Below are 19,720 nucleotides of genomic sequence, written 5' to 3'. Positions count from 1 at the left end.
TTCACTATGGGGCGATATAATAGTAACGATCCAAGCCGTTTATTTATTTATTTATTTATTTATTTATTCGTAATTCATTACCCATACCAATTATCATACAAAGACCGTAGCACACAACGCCAAACAAGCAAATTCTAATATACCGTTGACTAACCGTCACAGTTCGATACTCTCCCAAAGATGAATCAACAGTCCAATAAACACTGAGTATTTGAATTCGCCATATTCATTTCCTGATATTCATCCATCGGTTTGTCTATAGTATTATTCTAACCGATCAAGGAATTCTAACCGTTGTAAGACCACTTGTTTCGAGGTCTCCTCTATTTCGCCTGCGAGGAATACCTCGTCTAGAATCGCATAGACCTAATCAGTCAACTATTAATCAGAGTTCATTTTACAATCACAACAGGTACCATACCTACCTTGTAAAAATTAAAGACTAGGTCTAGTTCACACACGTTTCCGAAGAAGGTATCTAGCACCTCCACAAAAAAATGTATAGCCTCCAAATACGCTAGTTCATTATCATTTGAATCAACGCACACGCAGAAAAATAAACCAGCATATCGACGGTATACTATCTTGAAATTCCGGAACTGAGGTACAAATTACTAATTGCGAACTATAATAGTCGGAGCTCCTTACCTCGACGAAATTTGACTGGTATTTTTGGTCCCTTGGAGCAACAAGTCTGTGAACCTCGCCCTTCAGTTTGACTTTCTCCTCATCCTGAACAAAATATGTGAGCACTTTCTCTTGAAGACTGTCGCTGCAACTGTAAAGCTTTACCAATTCCCGGTCGAGGAACTGATCTATAAGGAACCAGCAACGTACATCGTATGGAGTGTAATACTTCGCCAATCGAGTCTTTCCCTGTCGATTCTGCACTAAAATAAATTGTAACATAACTGAATATACAAGCAACCTCCCGCTCACAAAAACTAATATCAACGCGGAAGTAGCGTGGGGAACGGAAACAGCGGGAGTTTGGATGACACCCTAATCCTGAGATGAATATCAGTACGAAAGCCCCTAGAACAGCGATAATTCGCGCGGTACACTGTTTATCAGCTGTTCACAGACTGCAGTCGTTATATGCTCAGGCTTCGGTACTGCACTCAGTTTCGAACTGATCAAGCTGCGTTCTAGTACGGCAACATTTTAATTAACTACATTGGTCGCGTGTAGTTCTGAAGCGGGGTTACGTTTAGAGGTTTGTACTATCATTAGATAGTGAGGATAACGACATCACCAAGAATTCGACTTACAGGCCGAACCCCACTTCCCAATGTTTTAATCATTCACTTCAGTTTTCTATACGTGAATTGATATTTCGGCGTCTGGGCCACGCCAAGTAGCGGAAATACACAACATGCCGTCCGCGGAGACAAGTGGGACAGCTACAATGTCGTTACCTCATCCCCCAGCTCCCCCACAGCCGATAGCCGACAATGCCAGCCCCTCAGTGCCGCCACAACGAACTCCTGTTGCCGGTCGACCGCCTCCAGAGCTGGATATCCCGCCGTGGTCTGGCACGCGTCAACAAGCACGGTCATCGCGATCCAAGCTACATCCTACGCGTTCGGCGTCATCCGCATCATCTGTATCTTCGTCAGCATCGAACTCTACTGCCACATCGACAAGGAAGAATCGTGCTGATCATCCACCCTTGCCTACTGCAGTGAGGTCGCTGCCAACGTCTAACGGGCCCTCGCGTTCGACCACGCCAATGCAGCCGCATCGGCCGCAACAGCACAATGGAGCCAGCAGCATCCACGACATTTTCCCGAACCATATACGCGCTGCAAGTCGAAGTGCACCGAATTTGACAAGTCCGTCCGGGTCAGGAGTAGTGGATAAGGAAGATTTGGCGATGGAAGTAATCGGGCTTTATCAGACCGAGGATACAATTATTCGCGTCGTTCCATCTGGCGATTATGCAGATGCTCATGATGCGTCTTTATCGTCGGGAAGTTCAGGGACATTTGCTACCGGACAGAATCGTCGTGGTAGCGGGATGTATCATGAGCCGATTCCGGTGCCCACAGGGAAGACCAATCGAAGCAACAACAATCACCACTCGCCGATTCTCAGCTCGAGTGCCGGCAGTGGGAATCTGAGATTAGGAACTCTGTCACCATCTACAGCCTCGAAGTCGCACCCATTGTTTGTGCCCGGAAGTTTCGCTTCGTCGACTTGGTCCAACTTTCGGTCGTCGCCTGGTACCTCGGCGGCTAATGCGAGGGATAGGTACGGATTTAGGAAGCAGTCGCAATATATTACGTTGCAAGAATACGACGATTGGTGGACCAGATACGACAAGCATTCTCAGCGGCGGTATATAAAATGGGAGGCCCTTATTGAAGGCTGTGGTATCCCTTTCGATGAAGAAGGCGTGCCCATTAGCTTTCCCCCCAAATCGAAGAAAGTGAAGCGCTATGTTCGCAAGGGAATCCCAGCGGAATGGCGTGGTGCTGCTTGGTTCTGGTACGCAAGAGGCCATGATTACCTACGTGACAACTACGGCTTGTATGATAGGTTATGGCAACAAGGGATGGTCTCACCGCCACCAGATTCCGAATTAATAGAGAGAGACTTGCATAGGACATTCCCGGATAACATGCATTTTCGGAATGCAGACTGGCAAAACGGGTCTGTGCCTAGCACTCCCGGATCCACGGGTTCATCAAAATCAACGGCGTCGAGCCGACGGAATTCAAATCTGCCTGAAATGCCCATTGTTCAAGCGCTCAGACGAGTATTATTAGCATTCTCGCTCTATGTGCCGAAGACCGGCTACTGTCAGAGTTTGAACTTCGTGGCTGGATTGTTATTGTTGTTCATGGAGGAAGAGAAGGCATTTTGGATGCTGGTAATCATTACGCAGAAATATCTTCCAGGAATGCATGAGATCAACTTGGAAGGCGCCAATATCGATCAAGGCGTTCTCATGATGTGCGTCAAGGAGTCGTTGCCTACGGTGTGGAATAAAATTGGCGCTGGATTGGATGGTTTTCACCACGACGATATGATAATGCGATTACCACCGATTACGTTATGCACTGCCGCATGGTTCATGAGCGGATTTATTGGTGTGCTACCTATTGAAAGCGTTGTTCGTGTCTGGGATTGCTTCTTCTAGTAAGTAACATCATATCCTGTTGTTCGTTGCTGTATTCTGACCAATAATATAGTGATGATTCAAAAGTATTCTTCCGAATCGCGCTCACGATCTTCAAATTAGGGGAATCTCAAGTCGATAGTGTGAGAGACCCCATGGAAATTTTCCAAGTGGTTCAAACCGTGCCTAAGCACCTTTTGGATGCCAACGCTCTCATTCAAGCATGTTTTAGGCGGCGAAACGGATTTGGCCACATCTCGCAAGATGAAATTAACGAGCGGAGAAAGTTTGTGGCTGAAAAACGACGGTTTAATACGTCTTCTGCTGCGGATGGTAGTGTTAGTCTTGGGACAAAAGCAGATGTCGTGTTGTCTAGTAGCGCGGTGGAGAGCTCTGATCTTAGATACCTCCCACGCACGAATAATACATCGCGGTACAAGCATTACGATGCTATTACAGGTGCCTATCATTCGAAGAGCAATTTTGGCAAGCGTATGCAATTGCTGCGTATGGGATCCACCAATATGCTATCACTCCATGCTAGAAATGATTATTTCGGCACTAGCCACAGCCAAGCGGAAGAGCACTCCGCGGCCATGGAAAGAAATGGCACGACAAAAGGAGAATGAATTGTTTCACTGGATAATTAATGTATAGTGAATCCTCTCAGGCATCTGCCTGGCCTTTAAAAGAAGGTGTTTATTGTACGATAGTGATTCCTATTTACAGATTACTTGAATGAGTTTACGATAGGACAAGTTATATTTGGTTCTGCATTGTGGAGTTGTAATGCTTTGATTAGTTTTTGTACCGAGAGAGGGAGGATGCAACGAACAAAAAAAGTGAATGACATGTGAATAAATGGTTTTTGGGTATTAGGCTTAGAGCACAACATACGTTTTGGAATAAGCTATTGTAGCAGATTGTAAATTCGCATATAATATATTTGAACGGGCCACGACTTCCATAATCAATAATAACCTAAACGTATAAGTAGTTTAATTGCCGATGGAGTTATAGTCTAATGGGCTCCGAAGACACTAACGGCTGCTTGGAACGAAGGTATCCCACAAACTGAAGGGTTGAGAATACACGTATCCGTGTGCCGTCCTAGGACATGTACACTCTACATGCTAGATCTGATTCGGATTCGCTGCAAAATATGTGGTGCGGCGGAGAAACTTCCCGCTGTAGTGTGCTGACATCTATCGCAATTAACAGTGTATATTTGTAATAATGTAAGAACATTGAAGGAAAATTGTAGGCCGAAAGCAATAGCAGACTCACACCAAACAAGCCAAATATTCTCGTACATACATCAAGATCAACTGACCATCACGAACTTTATAATCTAAGTTCTGTATTTCGTCTCGCTATTATCACCTCCGTATATATGTCCAACGGTTGGCAATGTGTATACTCCCTCTTCAAGGCCGCTCTTCTGGTCGGCATTAGCTGCCGCGTGACGCGCATCGAGGGCAACGCAAATGACAATAGCCGCAGTAGATTGCAATAGAAACGCAAATGCCGTCCACCCCATTGCGTCCATCTTCTTGCCGAGCGTCGCAGAAATTGCTTCAGATGTCGAGTTGTAAAGCACCAACGCCAGCGTGTTACTATCGTCGCGTTAGCTATGGTCCTCACACAGTATAGAAATATATAGAGAATACATACGCAGACACGTGCGACCAACTGATACCCATACCCCAAAGGACAGTGGCCAGGATACAACTCCATAACGTTGCCGAGTTTAAAATACTGGCATGCCACGACTCCGGGTCATCGACAATCATTCTCGCGCATCCGGCCAAAAAAGCCATAACAACAAATACCAAGCTGGATAAAATGAGGGTCGGATGAATGATCTTCTCCGACACGAGCTCAGCGAGAGACACAAGGTCGACTTTCGCACCCGACGATGTTTTCACGGATCGGTATATATCCAGCGCTGTTGTATTCTTTAGGGACGTGCATAGGATTGTAGAGTTACCTGTTGCACAGAGACCGTAGTATCCAGACTGGACTGAGATGGTCTGGTTAGATGAGGAAGTTAAGCTAAACTTAACCGCGTACACCGAAGAGTAGGACGAAGCAGTACCCGACGATCCAAGAATTGAAAACACTAACCACTATATTAGCTTTAACTGCACATTCACCTTAATTAGCTTATACTTGCATAATAGGAAAACTGTAATAAAGAGAAAGACAACGATAAGAGATCTCAGAGTGCGAGTCCTATGAGGCTGGCTACTATCACTCTTCGGCAGAAATTTCTTAAGCAGCCAGAAAATCATTTTGAACGTGGAATTTAGCGTAAATAACTCACAGACACAGAAAGACAGTCGCAAGCTCGATGCAGACAGACACGAGCAACAGAGAGGCAATAAATATCTTCATAGCTGCCAAAGCCCCATGTCATAGAGTGAAACACACGCAGCAGCCTGGATCATATTGAAGCACAGCTTGCTCACTCTGCCAGATGCAATCGCAGAAATGGTACGGTCAGATTCTGGATATTCGGATTTTCGTCAGATTGAGGTTGAGGACGTATTCTCGCAGCGTAGTGTAGTACAGCGAAAATGAGCTTTGGTGCCACAGGGTTCCGGCGAATAGAAGCCACATTACAACATTCAGGGGCTTGTTCCTCAAAAGTAACAATACTAACGGTGGCATCCACTCAACCCGGGTTTCAATATCACAGATATGACTACTTCCCAGCCACTGGATCTGCTCCCCGATAGCTCAACGGCATTCCTCAGTCCGTACCTGCCACCGTCTGCGCCCTCGGATCGCGTCTTCGTCACACTGACATATGCCGCTAGTCTCGACTCCCGCATATCGCTTGGCCTTGGCCAGCGCACGCAGCTGTCCGGTTCAGAATCGAAGTGCATGACCCATTACCTTCGCGCACATCACGACGGAATTCTGGTTGGCGTAAATACGTTCCTTGCAGATAATCCTGGACTGAATTGCCGATACAATATTGCTGGCAAATCTGCAGTTGAGGCTTCTCCGCGTCCCATCATCATCGATCCGGTATGTCTGGAAATGAGGCTCGTGCGAGTGCATTGGACACCTTACTGACGTTTGTGCAGACATTTCGATGCAAGATTGAAAGTAGGTCGAAATCAATGATGGCAGCGGCTAGCTTGGAGGGCAAAGAACCGTGGATTTTGGTTTCGGCAGAGTGGCGCAACTCGGTATCACCCTCCGATTTAGTGCATATCCAATCCATTGAACGGATGGGCGCGAGAGTTATTCCGGTTGTCGGCCTACGGTCTGACAATAGAAACGAATCGTGGGCTGCAATCTTAAAGTCATTAAAAAAGCTAGGTATCCATTCGCTGATGGTCGAGGGTGGCGCGCGAGTTATTAATGATCTGCTATGTACTGCAGTGGACGACATAAACGGTGCTAAGATTTCGCCCGTTGATGTAGTTATCATTACAATTGCACCGGTATATCTCGGAAAGAATGGGGTGGAGGTTTCACCAGCAAGTGCACTGGATAATTTGTACGATATTACGTGGGACCAGTTCGGACGCGATTGCATCATGGCGAGCTTCAATAAAAAGTTGCGAGCGGATTTTTAGCTCTGGCATGTCAATGAACAAAACAGTTAAACGATATATTCGACAGTTTCGCCAACGCCTCTACTCTACCACCTATTTCGAATAATTAGTTAACAAGGACGTATCTATAATGCGCCTTTCCATCTCCCATTAGCTGGACGACTTCATTCACATTCGACATGGGCTTGGTCTCAATCCAGCTGTTAATCTTCTTCGTAGCCACCATTTGCAACATATCCTTCATCTCTTGTCGGCCACCAATTATAGTACCAGTGAGATGCACATTGTTGAACAGAAAGGGACTCAAATCAAATTCCGGGAGTCCGCCTTCCGGAGCGCCAACTTGGACCAAAGTGACACCGAACTTCAGGAGTCTAAGATAGTCACTCATTGGGATTGAAGTGTCGTTAGCCGTGCAAACAATCAGATCAATGGACTGCAAGTTGTTTTCCACCCATCCAGGCTCGGCAGTGGCGATAAAGTCAGTGGCGCCCATAGTGCGGACGTCAGCCTCTTTGCTGCGCGTGCGAGAAATAGCATAAATCTTCGTTGCACAAAGAGCCGATGCAAAGAGGATACGAAAGTGGCCGAGACCGCCAAGGAGAGTAGACGGTCAAACCACCACAGAGCATGGGAGCGACGATTTCGCTTGGAATCGACTCAGAGAGCTTGAACGCGAAAGAGGCGGGGTATCGGCCGTATTCAGCGTAACCGCCATTTGACTTGGCACCATCGGCGAAGCGCATGCCATACGTCCAGACGTGATCCGCACAATAAGACTCGTTACCCTTTCTGCATTGGTCGCAGTTCAAGCAGCTATAGCACTGGGCACCAACACCCACGCGATCGCCACTTTTGGCAAGTCAGGTCCCAATGATTTAGACAAGCGATCGAGTAGATACTTACATCTCAAGATCCATAACGTTCTTGCCCTTGCGGACAACGTTTCCGACAATCTCGTGACCAACAACGATAGGATAGTCGGTCTCCCCTCAACCGGAACGGAGAGTGTGAATATCAGAGGCGCACACACCGCTATGCTGGCGTTAGCAGTCGCCCGGTAGTCCCGATATTATCGACACAAAGGAAAGCATACCAGTGAGTGATCTTGATGTCGATATCGTCGTCGGTGAATGGCTTGGGAGTGAACTCAGTGAAGTCGAGTCCCTTCGCCGCAGACTTGTCGTTGGAAACCCAGCCGAAGAAAGATGTAGAAGCGTCGGAAGCCATACTTATTATCATAAAAGTTTCAACGGAACGTAATAGAATTGAAGTTCTGGCGAGTTGTGGTCGACATGATGAGGAGGAACCATGGGTTTTAAACTTCGTTCTAAGGACAGCTGGGGTATCTCAAAATAAGACGCTGCCGACCCGATCGGCGAAAACTGAGCTCCGATTAGGGCTGCCAGCGTTAATATATACAGGATTAATTGTAATGTTCAAGTCATTTCTGATCCCGCATGGGAATCAATGCCGGTGTCAGAGTTTAGACCCTTACCCTGTCTCAAAGCTCGGCGATCCCGCAGGTGACCAGCAAAGGTGATGTTCTGTGCTTGTTTGGAGCAATATCGTTATACGTCTTTCTACGTAATCTGAGGTGTTAATTTATGTAATATTTACTGTGAACTACGCAGAAACGCCATTTTATATGTCGTCATGCAGGTACACTACTAACTATCTGGTGAGCTTAATATTTCTTTACCAATTTGTCCTTTGACGCTGGACGTTTGCCTTTACGAACGCAAATTTGCTGTTAGTTGTCAAGAATTGTATGCTGCGCAGTCGCGCCACTGTGATATAATGTGAAATGTTTCCTAAGGCAATCGAATATTTTCATTGAGATCTGATACCAGTGGGCTTGCAGACTCGAGCGCAAATCTTGGTGGATGGTTGCGTTTTGTAAATTGACAAATCATTGTAAAGGCCTTTCGCTTCTCATTTATTCATTTCCTATATCTATACGTATTCCTCATTCCCGTGCGTATGTCCATAAACTTCTTTTTTATGAGTAGTCGACCAGTCGAGACGCCCCAGATGTCTAATTTTCGTTTGCGTCTTTCAACTGCCCAATTATCACGAATATACAAATGAAACTCCATACGCCATGATCCCGGTCCTATGCCTTTGTCTATTCTAAGTCTACTTCTTTAGAACACAAATGGAACTAGATTCCATTTTCCCTCAACTGCCTTCGCACCGAATTTTTCGACATAAAATTTGCGACTTTGTTCCGCTGAAGTACCTAAACTGACTGCAGTCCACACGAGAACGGCCACATTCGCTTGCGTAAAACCACATATCCACGCCACTGCCAAATATATCACAACTTCGGCGGTGTAGTGGGGACAAACGAGATGCTTGAATAACATAGTAGGCGGTGTCAGTGAGTATTTCTTCAATCTAGACAGCTGATCATGTGTTGTGTACTGAGCCAATGCCGCAACCAGATACATAATAATCGCAATCTTAGGAACGCTATCGCCTTCGTCGTCGCCAGCCAAAGTGCTCTCTAACGCGTCACTCCAGGTAGCGGCTGTCGCAGCAACATAGAACAAATGACCTACAATGTAATGACCACCACGCATTCGTGCAGTCTGACTCATCTTCTCAACGAACATGCATTCGTATAATCGTCGGAAACACTGTAGAGTAACGATGGTGATTGCGGCCATCGCACGAGTGTATGAAACGTTGATGTCGGACGCCTTAAGAATGAATGCGTCCTTGGCGAGCAGCCATGTTAGCTTCTTCGTCAAAGCCTCGTCAATGTGAATCAAACATCGAACTGGGAAAGTGACTTTGCCGCTGTGACAAAGATACAACATCGCAGAAGACGCCGCCGAAAGCGACAATCCTAGGACGTAAAAATGAGTGAACCACCGTTTCGGTACAGTAAACCCAAGCGGTTTGAGGATGGCATCACACGCAGATTCAATTAGCGAATACTTTGGACGTAGGGCACATTCAACGGACGTGATTGATTCGAGAGTCTTGCCGTACTGGAGGAGATATCGCAGTCTCGGCACAAATCGCGAGAGCAGGACGGAAGAAGTTAGGGCGTACAAGCTCAGCTGGATGAGAAATGACAGGACATGCATTATGCTATCAGTTTGTGAGGATGGCTATAAGAAGATCATAATGGACGATTGTATATGAAGTTAGTTCTAATGCGAACAGTTGGAAGCAAGTTTTCTCGATTTGTGGGAATGCATGGGTTTAAGGGTCCGTGATTCAGGGGTTGATGAGCCCTAATAAGCCGCCTTCCACTGCCGGAGTCAACGTTTCATACACTCGTGCGATGGCCGCAATCACCATCGTTACTCTAACTAGATCCAACTTGACTTCCTTACATTTAAGTTAGGCTTCTAATGCCATGATTGTTGAGCTCCCGACTCATTTGGATATGTTAATGGGACTTGAATTGAGTCAAAGCATCTAGTGTATATCGAGGTACTCACGACATGTAAGCCGTTCCAGGGTCTAATCTAGTGCCAAGACACCTGAGTATCATTTATGGGAATAGACTCGTTATCAAGAGACCGCCAGGCACTGGTAGCACTGAGTGGCTGTCCGGAGATTTGCAATCTATTCTTGAGTGGAATGGTGTGTTGTTCTGGGCGGCAATGAAATGGTATCTGTGTGGATCGCTAGCGTTGACGGACAACAGGAATATCCCTGCGCTACTGATAAGTTCTCTTTTCACACCACCAAGCCTCTGACATCCAGCTTGATGATAGTGACGCGTCGTTTTTCTTTACACTCTTTCGGAAAGCGTACTTTGTATACCTCCACTTCACTAAAGGCTGCGCCTGCTTCAAACTTTCAATAGACCTGTTCGAACCAACGGATGCAATTATTTGCGGTTGCTAGACTGTGCTTGGGTGGACAAGTGTACGCTTTCCATTATCATACAACGAAGACTTCAAGAATTTTAATATAGTACAATGTATCTAGCAATACTCCAGCCAATCGCATATCGTAATCCAGTCTCTAAATCAACAATACCAGGAAGTGTTATCAATACACACCTTCAAACTCCAAATTAAATACATGCCACAAAGTAAAATCAGATTTCACATTACGCTTAATAAGCCTGCGGATTGCCCACTGCATAGTCATGAACTTGTTCCATCACGTTTGATTGTGGGTCGTCATCCACTGCCCCTATGAACAACGTAATGTCATCCCACAGAACACCCATTTCTTGCCAATCCAAATACAAATGATCAAAAGCAACCGCCTCATTATCGAGATAATGCACTAACTCATCTGTACCCATAGACGGCATGTTTTGCGGCTGCTGAACATCACCCGTCCCCATCGGTATCATGGTGTGAGGGATGGGAAGCGAATTCATAGGAGGCGGCAGAGGCAGATTTTGTTGTTCAAATGACGGCCCGCGCGCAGTACTCGTACTATCCAGCAATGCCATGACACCTCTCGCATTGCGCAGCTCAGGGTCATCGCTCGGACCTCGCCGGGCATGCAACCTCGGGGACTGAATTTTAGACAACGGGACTTGCTGTCCTTGCTGTCCTTGCTGTGGCTGCTGCTGCTGCTGATGCTGCGCTTGTTGCTGATGCTGCTGCAACGGATGATGCTGGCCCTGTCCAGCACCAGCAGGCTGCGTTTGAAACGTCCCGTATCGCTCTCGCCAAACCCAAATACTATCAAACAACACGCTTGTTGCCATCCTAGACCGGAGTTTCAGACGAGGCGAGATATATTGGGGTCGTCCATCGCGAATCGCATCCAGTTTATCCTTGCTATGTAGCTTCCAGAGCTGAAACATGATCGTAGATACGCGAATGGGAAAATCGTTATCTTTAATCGACGATTTTCGCATGATCGCAATGGCACTGGCGAAATGACGTTTGCCGGAAGTGACGTCAAGAGTCTCGCATAATGAAGAAAATTGTAATTTCATGATAATAAATGCCGCAAGGACGATACCCAACTCGACGTACGTTGGCAGATAGAGTAGCTTCGAATATTTACCATCTGGTATTATGCTCACATCCAAAGTCTCCGTGAAAGCGATCGTCTGGATCGCAGATTGATATGCTAACGTCAGACCATACAAATTTGACTCCAGGTTTTCATCTAGAAACGCGTACGCGTATAACTGAGTTCTCGTGACCAGAATTAATAATTTGCAAATGTCGGATGTCAGTCCCAAACTGAGTTCGATTTCGTCAAGTTCTTTAGCTAGAACCCTAATAACGGTGCGGCGCGTCTGTGAGTCCACGTTTCCGCAGATGTCACGCGTGTCTTGATTCAGAAGTCGGACCATCCTGTCGCAGAATTTGGCGAGCTCGACCTGAACTTTCAGATCCTTCGGCATGGAAATAAACCCTTCCCGGCGGTATGAATTGTTAACGGTCCAGTCGTACATAGAGAAAGTTGGATATCCAAGTGCCATAGAGAGATGTTGCGAAACAATATTGCAGGTAACCCACGTCTTCACCTGTTCTTGTGTCTCTGAAAGCATAGGACTGACTTTGACACGACCGAAATCCTGTGTCTTACCGGGACAGTGAAGACCGAGCTTCACAGCGTTAAACATAGCCAAACCGCAAGTATTCCAGGACGGATCAGAATTAAGCGAACCCGCTGGTGGTGGCCATACTGTAAATATTAGGATCGCTTGGACATCGTACGCTGACCTGAGCGGCGAATTTAGTTGACGAGCAACCAGTTCTTTCACTTTCGACGAGAGGATCGGGAAAAGTGCAAGATCTGAGTATATCCTCGACGCCGTCTCCAAGATTATCCAAAATAAAAGATCCGACTTCAGGTAAATGTTATCTGGACCTTTGCAGAGGTCGACGACAGGTAAGTATGGATGATAATTTGATTGAAACTCGAGAAAGAGTCCAAGAATTTGGTCCTTCGTAACAGTAAAGCCTTCGAGTGTTCGGGGTGTAATAGTATGTACGTTGGAATCAAATGACTTGTCCTGTGGCAAATGATCGATCATCTGAAATGAAGCTACAATTTGCGGCTCCTGATTAAGTCCGGTTGATGGCAGTATAATATTTTTATCCGGTGACTGCGGTTGTTGTTCTTGTGGTGGCCCGTTGAGTCGAAGGAAGTGCTGTCCATTTGTAGTTGCCTTCTGCGGAGCACTCTCGTCAGTCTCTCGCGGGGCAAACTGAGCTGCAGGTCTCACAACTTGTGATCCACTAGCAACTATCACCGAACTGTCCATTACAGGCCTACTCGTGACATTCGGGAGAGACGCATCTGCGGTGGCCGGACTTGATACGGCAGTTGACCCTGAAGTCGAGTTTCCCCGAGCGAGATCAAGAAGCGTACGCGATACCATGTCTTGTTCTGAATTCTGCACTTCCAATGACCTTCGTAGCTCCTCCACCTCCTTCTCAACAGCAGCTAAGCGGCTACATTCAGTTAGTGAATCGCGATACTATAGTAGGAGAAACGGATCGACATACGCTCGCTTGTAGGTCCTCTTGAAGTCGGTCTTGATCGAACACGGAAGATTACGCTTCACACACCGTGTGCACGCCTCAGGATCTCTCTGAAATGCATCGCACTTAACCTAGACTCAGTTAGCATCATGACCGGAAAGAACAAGATATTGGCGCTGCAACCACCTTTTGCTGACGACACTCCACACAGGCAACTTTCCGAAGTCGATTGGACGTCGAGTCCTCCGGTGAGGTCGATCTCATTTCTCCATCACTGCTCATCTGCATAGGCACCGCAGGTCCAGGCGTCAGATTCAATGTTGGCCCATATGTAGACACTGACATGGGCATTATCGTCTTGCTCGCGGAGTTCGTCGTGTTAGGTATGCCGGCCACTCTGGTGGGTCCATCAGTCGGCGCTGGTCTTCGAACTGGACGCCGCGGAGCGGGCAATATGGCCTCCGGTGTCGAAGACATACGTCCCGGATGACTCCTTGGAAGTGCCCTAGCCGCTGAACAACAGACCGTCAGATTAGTTTGTCAGTTGCCCGTTGAGAATTTCCGTACCTTGAAGTGGACAACCGAAACAATAAAGTGGTTCGGCAAAATACAAGCTGATATTCTATATTGAACGCAAAATGGCGGCTGACGTGTAAACAGTAACAGAGGACAGAAATTGGCTGTTTAAATTGATGCCCGATGTCGGCGTGTTTGCAGTCCTTCAGAGCGGCTGTCCTACAGCAGAGTTTTTGTTTGCCCGAACATTAATGCTGAGGGTTAGGACAACCACAAGTTTTAAACCAATCCTGGGGAGGATTTGACTTAAACCAATCTTTGATAGCGCGTGCGATGCATCTAATTACATCTATTACATGTATCAATTTACAGGTATTTTGTACAATTACGCCTTTGCGTTCCCATATGACCTCAGGAATTTTCACCCAGCCCAATATTGAACAGATTCCGAAACATTGAACACCAAAAAATCAAAATGAAATCTCCTCATTATCAATTTAGTTGCTCTCCTCCTTCGCATTCTTCTTAGCTTCATCCCAGTCCTCGGTAGGTCTCTCAGCCTGAGGAGTCAACCTGAAAGCATGTCGTCGCTCACCAGAAGCCCAGTCTAGCAGAGCCGAATGGAGTGTACGCCTGTTGTCCCAAACAACGACACTTTTAGGCTCCCATGAAGCACGGACCTGGATGTCTGCACTTTTGGAAATAAAGTCGTAGATGAAGTTGAGTATTGCGTCGGATTCCTCACGTTTTAACCCCTTGATGTAGCGAGAGAACTGCGGATTGACGTAGAGAGCCTTCTGCTTAGTGACAGGGTGCTGTCGAATCATAGGGTGGAATGTCTCAACCGGGTCGCGACGGACAATACCGCCCTGAGCGCGGGAAGACTGCGCCTGTGCGACACCGGAGTGGAGGACCTCGAGGCCAGAAAGTATCTCACGAAACTTAGGCGATAGCCTGTTGTATGCCTCAACTGTGTCGGCGAAGATGGTATCTCCACCAGTATCAGGGCCGTCGAGCATACCGAGGAAGGTTGTTCCCGGCGGCTGGAGCTCGTAGGTGACATCAGAATGCCACGCAATGGAAGAGATGTGCTCCTGGAAGAACGAGTCGTAGAGAGAATCGTTCTTGGATCGATAGACAAGGTGGACTTCAGGAAAACCCTTAGGAGCACCAGAAGTAGGGTGGATGTGATTACGACCGAAGTGCGACGAGAATTTCAAGGCATCTTCGATAGGAAGGTCAGCAAGATCTTGATCACGGAAGACAACAACACCCCGCTGGGCCACAAGGAGCGCCAATTCATCCTTGCCGGCATCTGACAGCTGAGAGAGCTGAACTCCTCGGACTTCTGTACCGAACTTGGGAGTCAGTCTCTTGATCTTGAGCGATTCGTTGCTGTTAGACAAAAGGTTGGGAAATGCAGGATTAGCACGGGTGCCGGGATCAACGAATGCGAATGGAGTCAATGGCTCGTAGTGCTCGGTGGTGTCCCAGGTAGGAAGGTACTTTGGATACGACGCCTCCTCAAAGGCGTCGCCAGCAAGAATTAATCGGCCATTCTCGTCCTTCTCGACCGTAGTGTTATTGTCGCGAGTGCTGCGGAAGGTGGACGCGGCAATAGACTGGATAGTAGCGAATGAGTTCGACATGGTACTGGTCAGTGGTCGATGTGAATGATATGGGGTGTTCAAGTGCAATGGCAGGGCTATATAAGACGACGTCACTAGCAGATTCTGCTAGAATGAACGACTGCAGCGCCTGCGCGAGTTTTCGGCCAATTGTCCATATAGACGCCATTTTTTGTCCCTCAAAATTCAATGGGCAGAGAGGCTTGCAGGTAATTGTTGCGTGCTCAAGCTTGATAATGTCGCGTCTTGAGTAATCAATCGCCCTAACCCTTACTGCGGAGGAGCCGTAAACAGTTAGGTACTCGCTATTGTGGTCTAGCGCGCATGGCAACATTGGAGCTCAAGATTGCATCACACTTCCTTGGCTGACTAATCTTCGTTCGCAGCGATAATAATATTGATGCGAACTTTCGAGTCATACGCGCAATGACCCAGCACTCCACTTCAATAGGATATGATCGGGCAAACTTGACTCCACCTGGGTTCTTGTGAAGTCAACACTAGTCAACTCGAGTGACACTTCACATGAGGCTCACTAAAACGCTCACTGGGCCGGCGCGCGAGCAAGAGAAAGTTTGCATTAAAGATTATTTCTTTATAAGCTAAGCTATCAAGATTTGAAATGGTATGGTCGGGTGGCCTGAGATGATGCTATCCGTTGTAGTTACGCTCGTGGAAGGATTTTAATACAGTGTTGAGATTAAGGTCTCATTATTATTAGCATTGTTGGCGGTAATCGTTAATAGTTTGTGCTTAAGGTGAAGCTCGGTCAAAAGATTCACTATCATCTCTGCCATTTACTCTCCACTACGGCACCTTCAATTCCTTAAAACTCAAGAAGGCGTTCTTATTATTTAAAGTCTTTCATTAGCCAGTGCCCTATGACCGCGAGAATTGCGATAGCGTTCTTGACAGTGTAGGTATCTGTGGAAAAGTACAATTGTATTGCGGGTAGCAGCTTTCTCCTCTTTCAGTTTTAAGCGATACTCCGCAAAGTCTGACTCAATCCGACGTTGAAGATGGCAATTTAACTCCAGGGAGATCTGCAAAGATTGATCGAAAGGCGTGTCTTGCTGCTGCAGTCTTGTTGTGCTCACAGTTGTAGTAGATGGTGTGTCTGTCGCCGATCTGAACGTGCGCATTATCCTAGGCCTGGAACCATTCAGCCTCGTTCCTGCCAGCAACGCTTGAGGATGGCTTCTGTATGGACAGCTTTGGCACTAGCACTCGTCACTTTCTAGTAACGGGAGGATTCCAAGCTCTCAAATTCTGCTACCTACTAGTGCTTCTTTCATTGATTATGTCAGCGAATGGAGCTTTCTTCCCCCCCCAAGAACTGCAAATTCCACGACTTCCTCGGCCGCGTCAATCCCTTACAACCACTGCGCTTTTGATGAAGAGTCCTTCGACCGCAACCTTGACCAGGAATCTCGTCACACTAGAAACACTAACGCTGTCGATCATGCACATTCCGTCACCCTTGCTGCCCAGCTTTTGCACGTCCGTCTTCGCGTCGGTCGGCTTCTGCTTCGGATCGTCGAATTGCAGCCTCGAAGCTCTCACCAGAGTCCAATCCATCTTCGTCAGCCGAATCTCCTTGTCTACGAGGCCATGATCCTCGAGCGCGTACTTGACGTTGGTCCACCTCATGAATGCCTTGGTCAGCCACGGTAGGTTAGCCCATGAATCCCCGACACCTGCTGTCGACATCACTACAATGCGATAAATGCCGGCATGCTCCAGAACCTCGCAAACATTGGCGCACGAGTCGGCCAGGAAGCGAGGAGGTGAGACCTGAGGCGCGAAAGGGCTGTCGGACTTGCGGACTGTGTTCAATGTGATGATCGCTGCAGAAGGTGTTAGAGAAGGCGCCGCGGAGAGAGCGCCTTTTATGTCGGATTTCGATAGTGGCGAGCCAGTGACGACGGTGAGGCCAGGACGAGGGGTGAGGCTGCCAGAGGTACGCACGAGGGCTACCGCTGTATGACCTTGAGAGAGTAATTCAGATACGACGTGCTGGCCGGTCCGTCCAGTGGCGCCGAGGAGGAGGAAATGCATGGCTTTCGACGATGAGCGGTACCGTTGAGTCTGCTTGAGCTTGTGGGGAGACGAAGAGGGTTCGTTACCAAGGGCGACGGGGTTGCGGATCCATTTATGAAGTTGACCACCATGGTCGGTGGGGGGGGCCGATTCAAAGAGTCAGCTGCTGATTGGTTTGTTCGGTCTGTATACTGCAATTGGAAGCCGCATGCAATCTTATGCACGCACGCCGACCGACTCGTTCCTCCTCTTTCTACCTTGAAATGCGCTAAGTGATGTAATTGAGGGTGTGAGAGAGTGATACATGAATGAGATACAGAACTAATTCTACTCTGTCTTCGGCAGTCACTTTTATGTTCTTTGAACAAAGGACATTCTCGTTTCCGCATTCAGAGTGTGAAGAGGTGTGCAGAGTCTCTGTCCAACAGCGTTCGGTAGTGCCACCGGCCTTCTCCGCTCCGCTTGGTAGCTATGAAGTTCGCGGATTCCATTGACTGTGAGAAGACAGGAATCAGGTGCGTGTCTCGGAAATATTGCGCCACTTTGCCATAAATATCAGCGCACTTTAGATCGCTCCCCTCGACCCACTTCTAGTCCCTGCACATTCTATAAGCCTTTACTCTTTCACCCACATTGTTAGCTACGCCCTGCAATCGGTCGTACTCGGTCCGCAGCTCGGCATAAAGATCTGGTGAGGAGTCTAGTGCCCCCAAGAGAACGATTTTCAGTGTCAGATGGAAGAAGCGCATGAAAGACACTGAAATAAGCTCAGGGCCTGGAGGTCTGATCTTCTTCTGAAAGAGTTCAAGATCAATGAGCCACGATTCTAAGGAGTCCAGCAGAGCTGCTTTCTCGGATAGTAATCGACGAGCGTTTCCTACCGATTCGACTTGCGACACTTTGCCGAGGAATTCAAGCGTCGATGCGGCGATCCTTGTAAGCTCTGTCCGCATGTCGGGTGCAATCGTGCGAAGATCGCGAGATTCAACAGGTTGTTGATGAGCCGAGATCAAACACACAGACATCGTCGTCGCGCTTATATCTGCTGTTGCTGGAGGATCCGCGAACTTACATGGTGCAGCAAACAGCTTGATGATGAAAACATCAAGGAAGGGTAGTTGGTCATGGTGTGCTGGCACCAATTTATTCGCGGCAACAAAATCTGGCCTTGCCCGGTACTCGTGCATGATCCTGAGTCCTCGAATGATATGCTGGGCCATAGCAGCGTAATTCCCCCGGACTTGCTCAATGCTGATGAAGATCTGACAGCAAAGTAGTGCCGACTTCAACCCGTTGGAGCCCGGAGACGACAAGTTAGACGCAAGACCCCCCAAAGCCATACAGTATTGCTGGAGGCCATAGTCATAGCTCGGGGTCTGCTGCCCGACAGACGCTGGAACGTCTCCGGACGTCTCGAGATCTTCCCGAAGAGCTCTGAGAGACAAGACTGCGTGTCGTATAGGGGGATCAGTCAAGCTGGCTTGGAGGACTTGCCTGGCTTCTTCATCACAGCCCAGCTTCACGTCGAACATGGTTTTGGTTGAGAAGTAACGATTCAGAAGGTCGATGTCCTGAGGGGCGATCTCAGTTACGGTGGGCCGGATGGGTTGTAGACCAACGCCTGACTTGATGCCGCCAGCATGAGCGTTGCTGATGGGTTGACTGGTAAAAAATCTAAAGGGAGACTCGTAGCCATCGCAAGTACGACCAGTGTCGACACATTTTTGGCAAAACGGCTTGTTCTCGTCGCATTTGACCTTCCTTATTCTATTGCTGTGAGCACAATCACTGCAGAGCTGACCTCCCGTCTAAATTCTCAGTCTTGGGGCGTAGACCGGTGATGGGATTTGGGACTGACCTGCAGGTTGCACAACCAGTTTTCACCTTGGTTCTACTTTGGATGGTCCGTTTGCGGGCGACAACGCTTCTGGCCATCGTTGGGCGGGCGGGGGGGTGGGACATTCACGCTTGTCGCGCAACACCCTACAGACGAGAGGAAGAAATCGTAGCAAGCAAGAAATTTAAGCAGACGAATCAAATGATGCAGCTTGATTCATCACCGGGACCCATGAGGAAGGCCGGTGATGAAGGCGAGTCGGAGTTGCTTCGTGTCAAAGCGTGTTGTTTAGGCCCGAGGAGCAGGCCTCAGCGCTAGCTCGATTGGGTAGCGAAAGCGAACCCACCAACCATACGTGCTGTAGGAAAGGCTTCATCCTTCATCCGTCTACCAGCACACTCCACATTTCTGCGACTGGTGCGATCGTCAAGCCAGGTCTTGTTGGACCGCTCCACATTTTTGCGACTGACACGATTGTCATAGCTGCGTTCCGAGGCTTATATACCGAGTGGCTGGCCCGATCTCTCGACATGTGAGTACTTGTACATGTCGAAGCTCATCACGAACAGCCC

General features: G+C 47.9%; 10 protein-coding genes across 10 annotated transcripts; 2 read left to right on the top strand and 8 right to left on the bottom strand.

Moving 5' to 3' along the window:
* Positions 1-32: 32 nt before the first annotated feature.
* On the bottom strand, positions 33-1,117 carry V1508DRAFT_419802 (AP complex, mu/sigma subunit). Its single transcript, XM_066940651.1, has 4 exons — positions 838-1,117; positions 649-732; positions 426-599; positions 33-366 (listed from the first exon to the last, which is right to left on the bottom strand). Exons 1-4 carry the CDS (start codon positions 907-909, stop codon positions 265-267), a joined length of 432 nt encoding a protein of 143 aa, XP_066795073.1. The 5' UTR covers positions 910-1,117; the 3' UTR covers positions 33-264.
* Positions 1,061-4,094, top strand: V1508DRAFT_440200 (uncharacterized protein). The gene is made up of 2 exons (XM_066942248.1): positions 1,061-3,144; positions 3,198-4,094. Exons 1-2 carry the CDS (start codon positions 1,376-1,378, stop codon positions 3,751-3,753), a joined length of 2,325 nt encoding a protein of 774 aa, XP_066795072.1. The 5' UTR covers positions 1,061-1,375; the 3' UTR covers positions 3,754-4,094.
* On the bottom strand, positions 4,051-5,890 carry V1508DRAFT_419795 (Ca2+ regulator and membrane fusion protein Fig1-domain-containing protein). Its single transcript, XM_066940650.1, has 3 exons — positions 5,301-5,890; positions 4,799-5,246; positions 4,051-4,740 (listed from the first exon to the last, which is right to left on the bottom strand). Exons 1-3 carry the CDS (start codon positions 5,416-5,418, stop codon positions 4,476-4,478), a joined length of 831 nt encoding a protein of 276 aa, XP_066795071.1. The 5' UTR covers positions 5,419-5,890; the 3' UTR covers positions 4,051-4,475.
* Positions 5,720-6,760, top strand: V1508DRAFT_169816 (dihydrofolate reductase-like domain-containing protein). Its single transcript, XM_066936103.1, has 2 exons — positions 5,720-6,160; positions 6,220-6,760. Exons 1-2 carry the CDS (start codon positions 5,828-5,830, stop codon positions 6,715-6,717), a joined length of 831 nt encoding a protein of 276 aa, XP_066795070.1. The 5' UTR covers positions 5,720-5,827; the 3' UTR covers positions 6,718-6,760.
* A 42-nt stretch (positions 6,761-6,802) lies between these two features.
* On the bottom strand, positions 6,803-7,926 carry V1508DRAFT_404989 (chaperonin 10-like protein; the record flags this gene model as incomplete). The annotated part of the gene is made up of 5 exons (XM_066938668.1): positions 6,803-7,240; positions 7,308-7,548; positions 7,603-7,682; positions 7,728-7,731; positions 7,793-7,926. 5 exons carry the CDS (start codon positions 7,924-7,926, stop codon positions 6,803-6,805), a joined length of 897 nt encoding a protein of 298 aa, XP_066795069.1.
* A 682-nt stretch (positions 7,927-8,608) lies between these two features.
* Positions 8,609-9,871, bottom strand: V1508DRAFT_419793 (uncharacterized protein). The gene has a single exon (XM_066940649.1). The coding sequence runs from the start codon at positions 9,792-9,794 to the stop codon at positions 8,844-8,846; it is 951 nt and encodes a 316-aa protein (XP_066795068.1). The 5' UTR covers positions 9,795-9,871; the 3' UTR covers positions 8,609-8,843.
* A 704-nt stretch (positions 9,872-10,575) lies between these two features.
* On the bottom strand, positions 10,576-13,828 carry V1508DRAFT_462582 (uncharacterized protein). The gene is made up of 4 exons (XM_066942841.1): positions 13,695-13,828; positions 13,314-13,639; positions 13,152-13,258; positions 10,576-13,097 (listed from the first exon to the last, which is right to left on the bottom strand). Exons 2-4 carry the CDS (start codon positions 13,602-13,604, stop codon positions 10,781-10,783), a joined length of 2,715 nt encoding a protein of 904 aa, XP_066795067.1. The 5' UTR covers positions 13,605-13,639; positions 13,695-13,828; the 3' UTR covers positions 10,576-10,780.
* Positions 13,829-13,965: 137 nt separating this feature from the next.
* V1508DRAFT_419787 (uncharacterized protein) lies at positions 13,966-15,478 on the bottom strand. Its single transcript, XM_066940648.1, has one exon. The coding sequence runs from the start codon at positions 15,290-15,292 to the stop codon at positions 14,141-14,143; it is 1,152 nt and encodes a 383-aa protein (XP_066795066.1). The 5' UTR covers positions 15,293-15,478; the 3' UTR covers positions 13,966-14,140.
* Positions 15,479-16,524: 1,046 nt separating this feature from the next.
* On the bottom strand, positions 16,525-17,615 carry V1508DRAFT_169551 (NAD-dependent epimerase/ dehydratase). The gene has a single exon (XM_066936102.1). It carries the CDS (start codon positions 17,327-17,329, stop codon positions 16,637-16,639), a length of 693 nt encoding a protein of 230 aa, XP_066795065.1. The 5' UTR covers positions 17,330-17,615; the 3' UTR covers positions 16,525-16,636.
* A 238-nt stretch (positions 17,616-17,853) lies between these two features.
* V1508DRAFT_169501 (uncharacterized protein) lies at positions 17,854-19,465 on the bottom strand. The gene is made up of 2 exons (XM_066936101.1): positions 19,170-19,465; positions 17,854-19,078 (listed from the first exon to the last, which is right to left on the bottom strand). Exons 1-2 carry the CDS (start codon positions 19,271-19,273, stop codon positions 17,902-17,904), a joined length of 1,281 nt encoding a protein of 426 aa, XP_066795064.1. The 5' UTR covers positions 19,274-19,465; the 3' UTR covers positions 17,854-17,901.
* Positions 19,466-19,720: the final 255 nt, after the last annotated feature.

The sequence above is a fragment of the Lipomyces doorenjongii genome, assembly GCF_038497915.1.
Source record: "Lipomyces doorenjongii strain NRRL Y-27504 unplaced genomic scaffold V1508scaffold_34, whole genome shotgun sequence".
Taxonomy (NCBI): domain Eukaryota; kingdom Fungi; phylum Ascomycota; class Lipomycetes; order Lipomycetales; family Lipomycetaceae; genus Lipomyces; species Lipomyces doorenjongii.
The sequence above is the reverse complement of the archived record's forward strand: the minus strand, read 5'-3'. Positions and strand labels throughout refer to the sequence as shown.

What these genes read in the sequence shown, in the direction of transcription:
- V1508DRAFT_419787 (XM_066940648.1), bottom strand. Translation starts at nt 15,292, where the DNA reads ATGTCGAACTCATTCGCTACTATCCAGTCTATTGCCGCGTCCACCTTC.
- V1508DRAFT_169816 (XM_066936103.1), top strand. Translation starts at nt 5,828, where the DNA reads ATGACTACTTCCCAGCCACTGGATCTGCTCCCCGATAGCTCAACGGCA. An exon ending in GTCCCATCATCATCGATCCG is followed by an intron (nt 6,161 to 6,219) that starts GTATGTCTGGAA and finishes ACGTTTGTGCAG; the next exon opens with ACATTTCGATGCAAGATTGA.
- V1508DRAFT_419802 (XM_066940651.1), bottom strand. Translation starts at nt 909, where the DNA reads ATGTTACAATTTATTTTAGTGCAGAATCGACAGGGAAAGACTCGATTG. An exon ending in AGTATTACACTCCATACGAT is followed by an intron (nt 733 to 837) that starts GTACGTTGCTGG and finishes TATTTTGTTCAG; the next exon opens with GATGAGGAGAAAGTCAAACT. An exon ending in TAGTCTTTAATTTTTACAAG is followed by an intron (nt 367 to 425) that starts GTAGGTATGGTA and finishes TTGACTGATTAG; the next exon opens with GTCTATGCGATTCTAGACGA.
- V1508DRAFT_419793 (XM_066940649.1), bottom strand. Translation starts at nt 9,794, where the DNA reads ATGCATGTCCTGTCATTTCTCATCCAGCTGAGCTTGTACGCCCTAACT.
- V1508DRAFT_169501 (XM_066936101.1), bottom strand. Translation starts at nt 19,273, where the DNA reads ATGTCCCACCCCCCCGCCCGCCCAACGATGGCCAGAAGCGTTGTCGCC. An exon ending in ACTGGTTGTGCAACCTGCAG is followed by an intron (nt 19,079 to 19,169) that starts GTCAGTCCCAAA and finishes TCACAGCAATAG; the next exon opens with AATAAGGAAGGTCAAATGCG.
- V1508DRAFT_419795 (XM_066940650.1), bottom strand. Translation starts at nt 5,418, where the DNA reads ATGATTTTCTGGCTGCTTAAGAAATTTCTGCCGAAGAGTGATAGTAGC. An exon ending in TATTACAGTTTTCCTATTAT is followed by an intron (nt 5,247 to 5,300) that starts GCAAGTATAAGC and finishes TATAGTGGTTAG; the next exon opens with TGTTTTCAATTCTTGGATCG. An exon ending in AGTTGGTCGCACGTGTCTGC is followed by an intron (nt 4,741 to 4,798) that starts GTATGTATTCTC and finishes ACGCGACGATAG; the next exon opens with TAACACGCTGGCGTTGGTGC.
- V1508DRAFT_440200 (XM_066942248.1), top strand. Translation starts at nt 1,376, where the DNA reads ATGCCGTCCGCGGAGACAAGTGGGACAGCTACAATGTCGTTACCTCAT. An exon ending in GTCTGGGATTGCTTCTTCTA is followed by an intron (nt 3,145 to 3,197) that starts GTAAGTAACATC and finishes CCAATAATATAG; the next exon opens with TGATGATTCAAAAGTATTCT.
- V1508DRAFT_169551 (XM_066936102.1), bottom strand. Translation starts at nt 17,329, where the DNA reads ATGCATTTCCTCCTCCTCGGCGCCACTGGACGGACCGGCCAGCACGTC.
- V1508DRAFT_462582 (XM_066942841.1), bottom strand. Translation starts at nt 13,604, where the DNA reads ATGTCTTCGACACCGGAGGCCATATTGCCCGCTCCGCGGCGTCCAGTT. An exon ending in TGGAGTGTCGTCAGCAAAAG is followed by an intron (nt 13,259 to 13,313) that starts GTGGTTGCAGCG and finishes AACTGAGTCTAG; the next exon opens with GTTAAGTGCGATGCATTTCA. An exon ending in AAGAGGACCTACAAGCGAGC is followed by an intron (nt 13,098 to 13,151) that starts GTATGTCGATCC and finishes AACTGAATGTAG; the next exon opens with CCGCTTAGCTGCTGTTGAGA.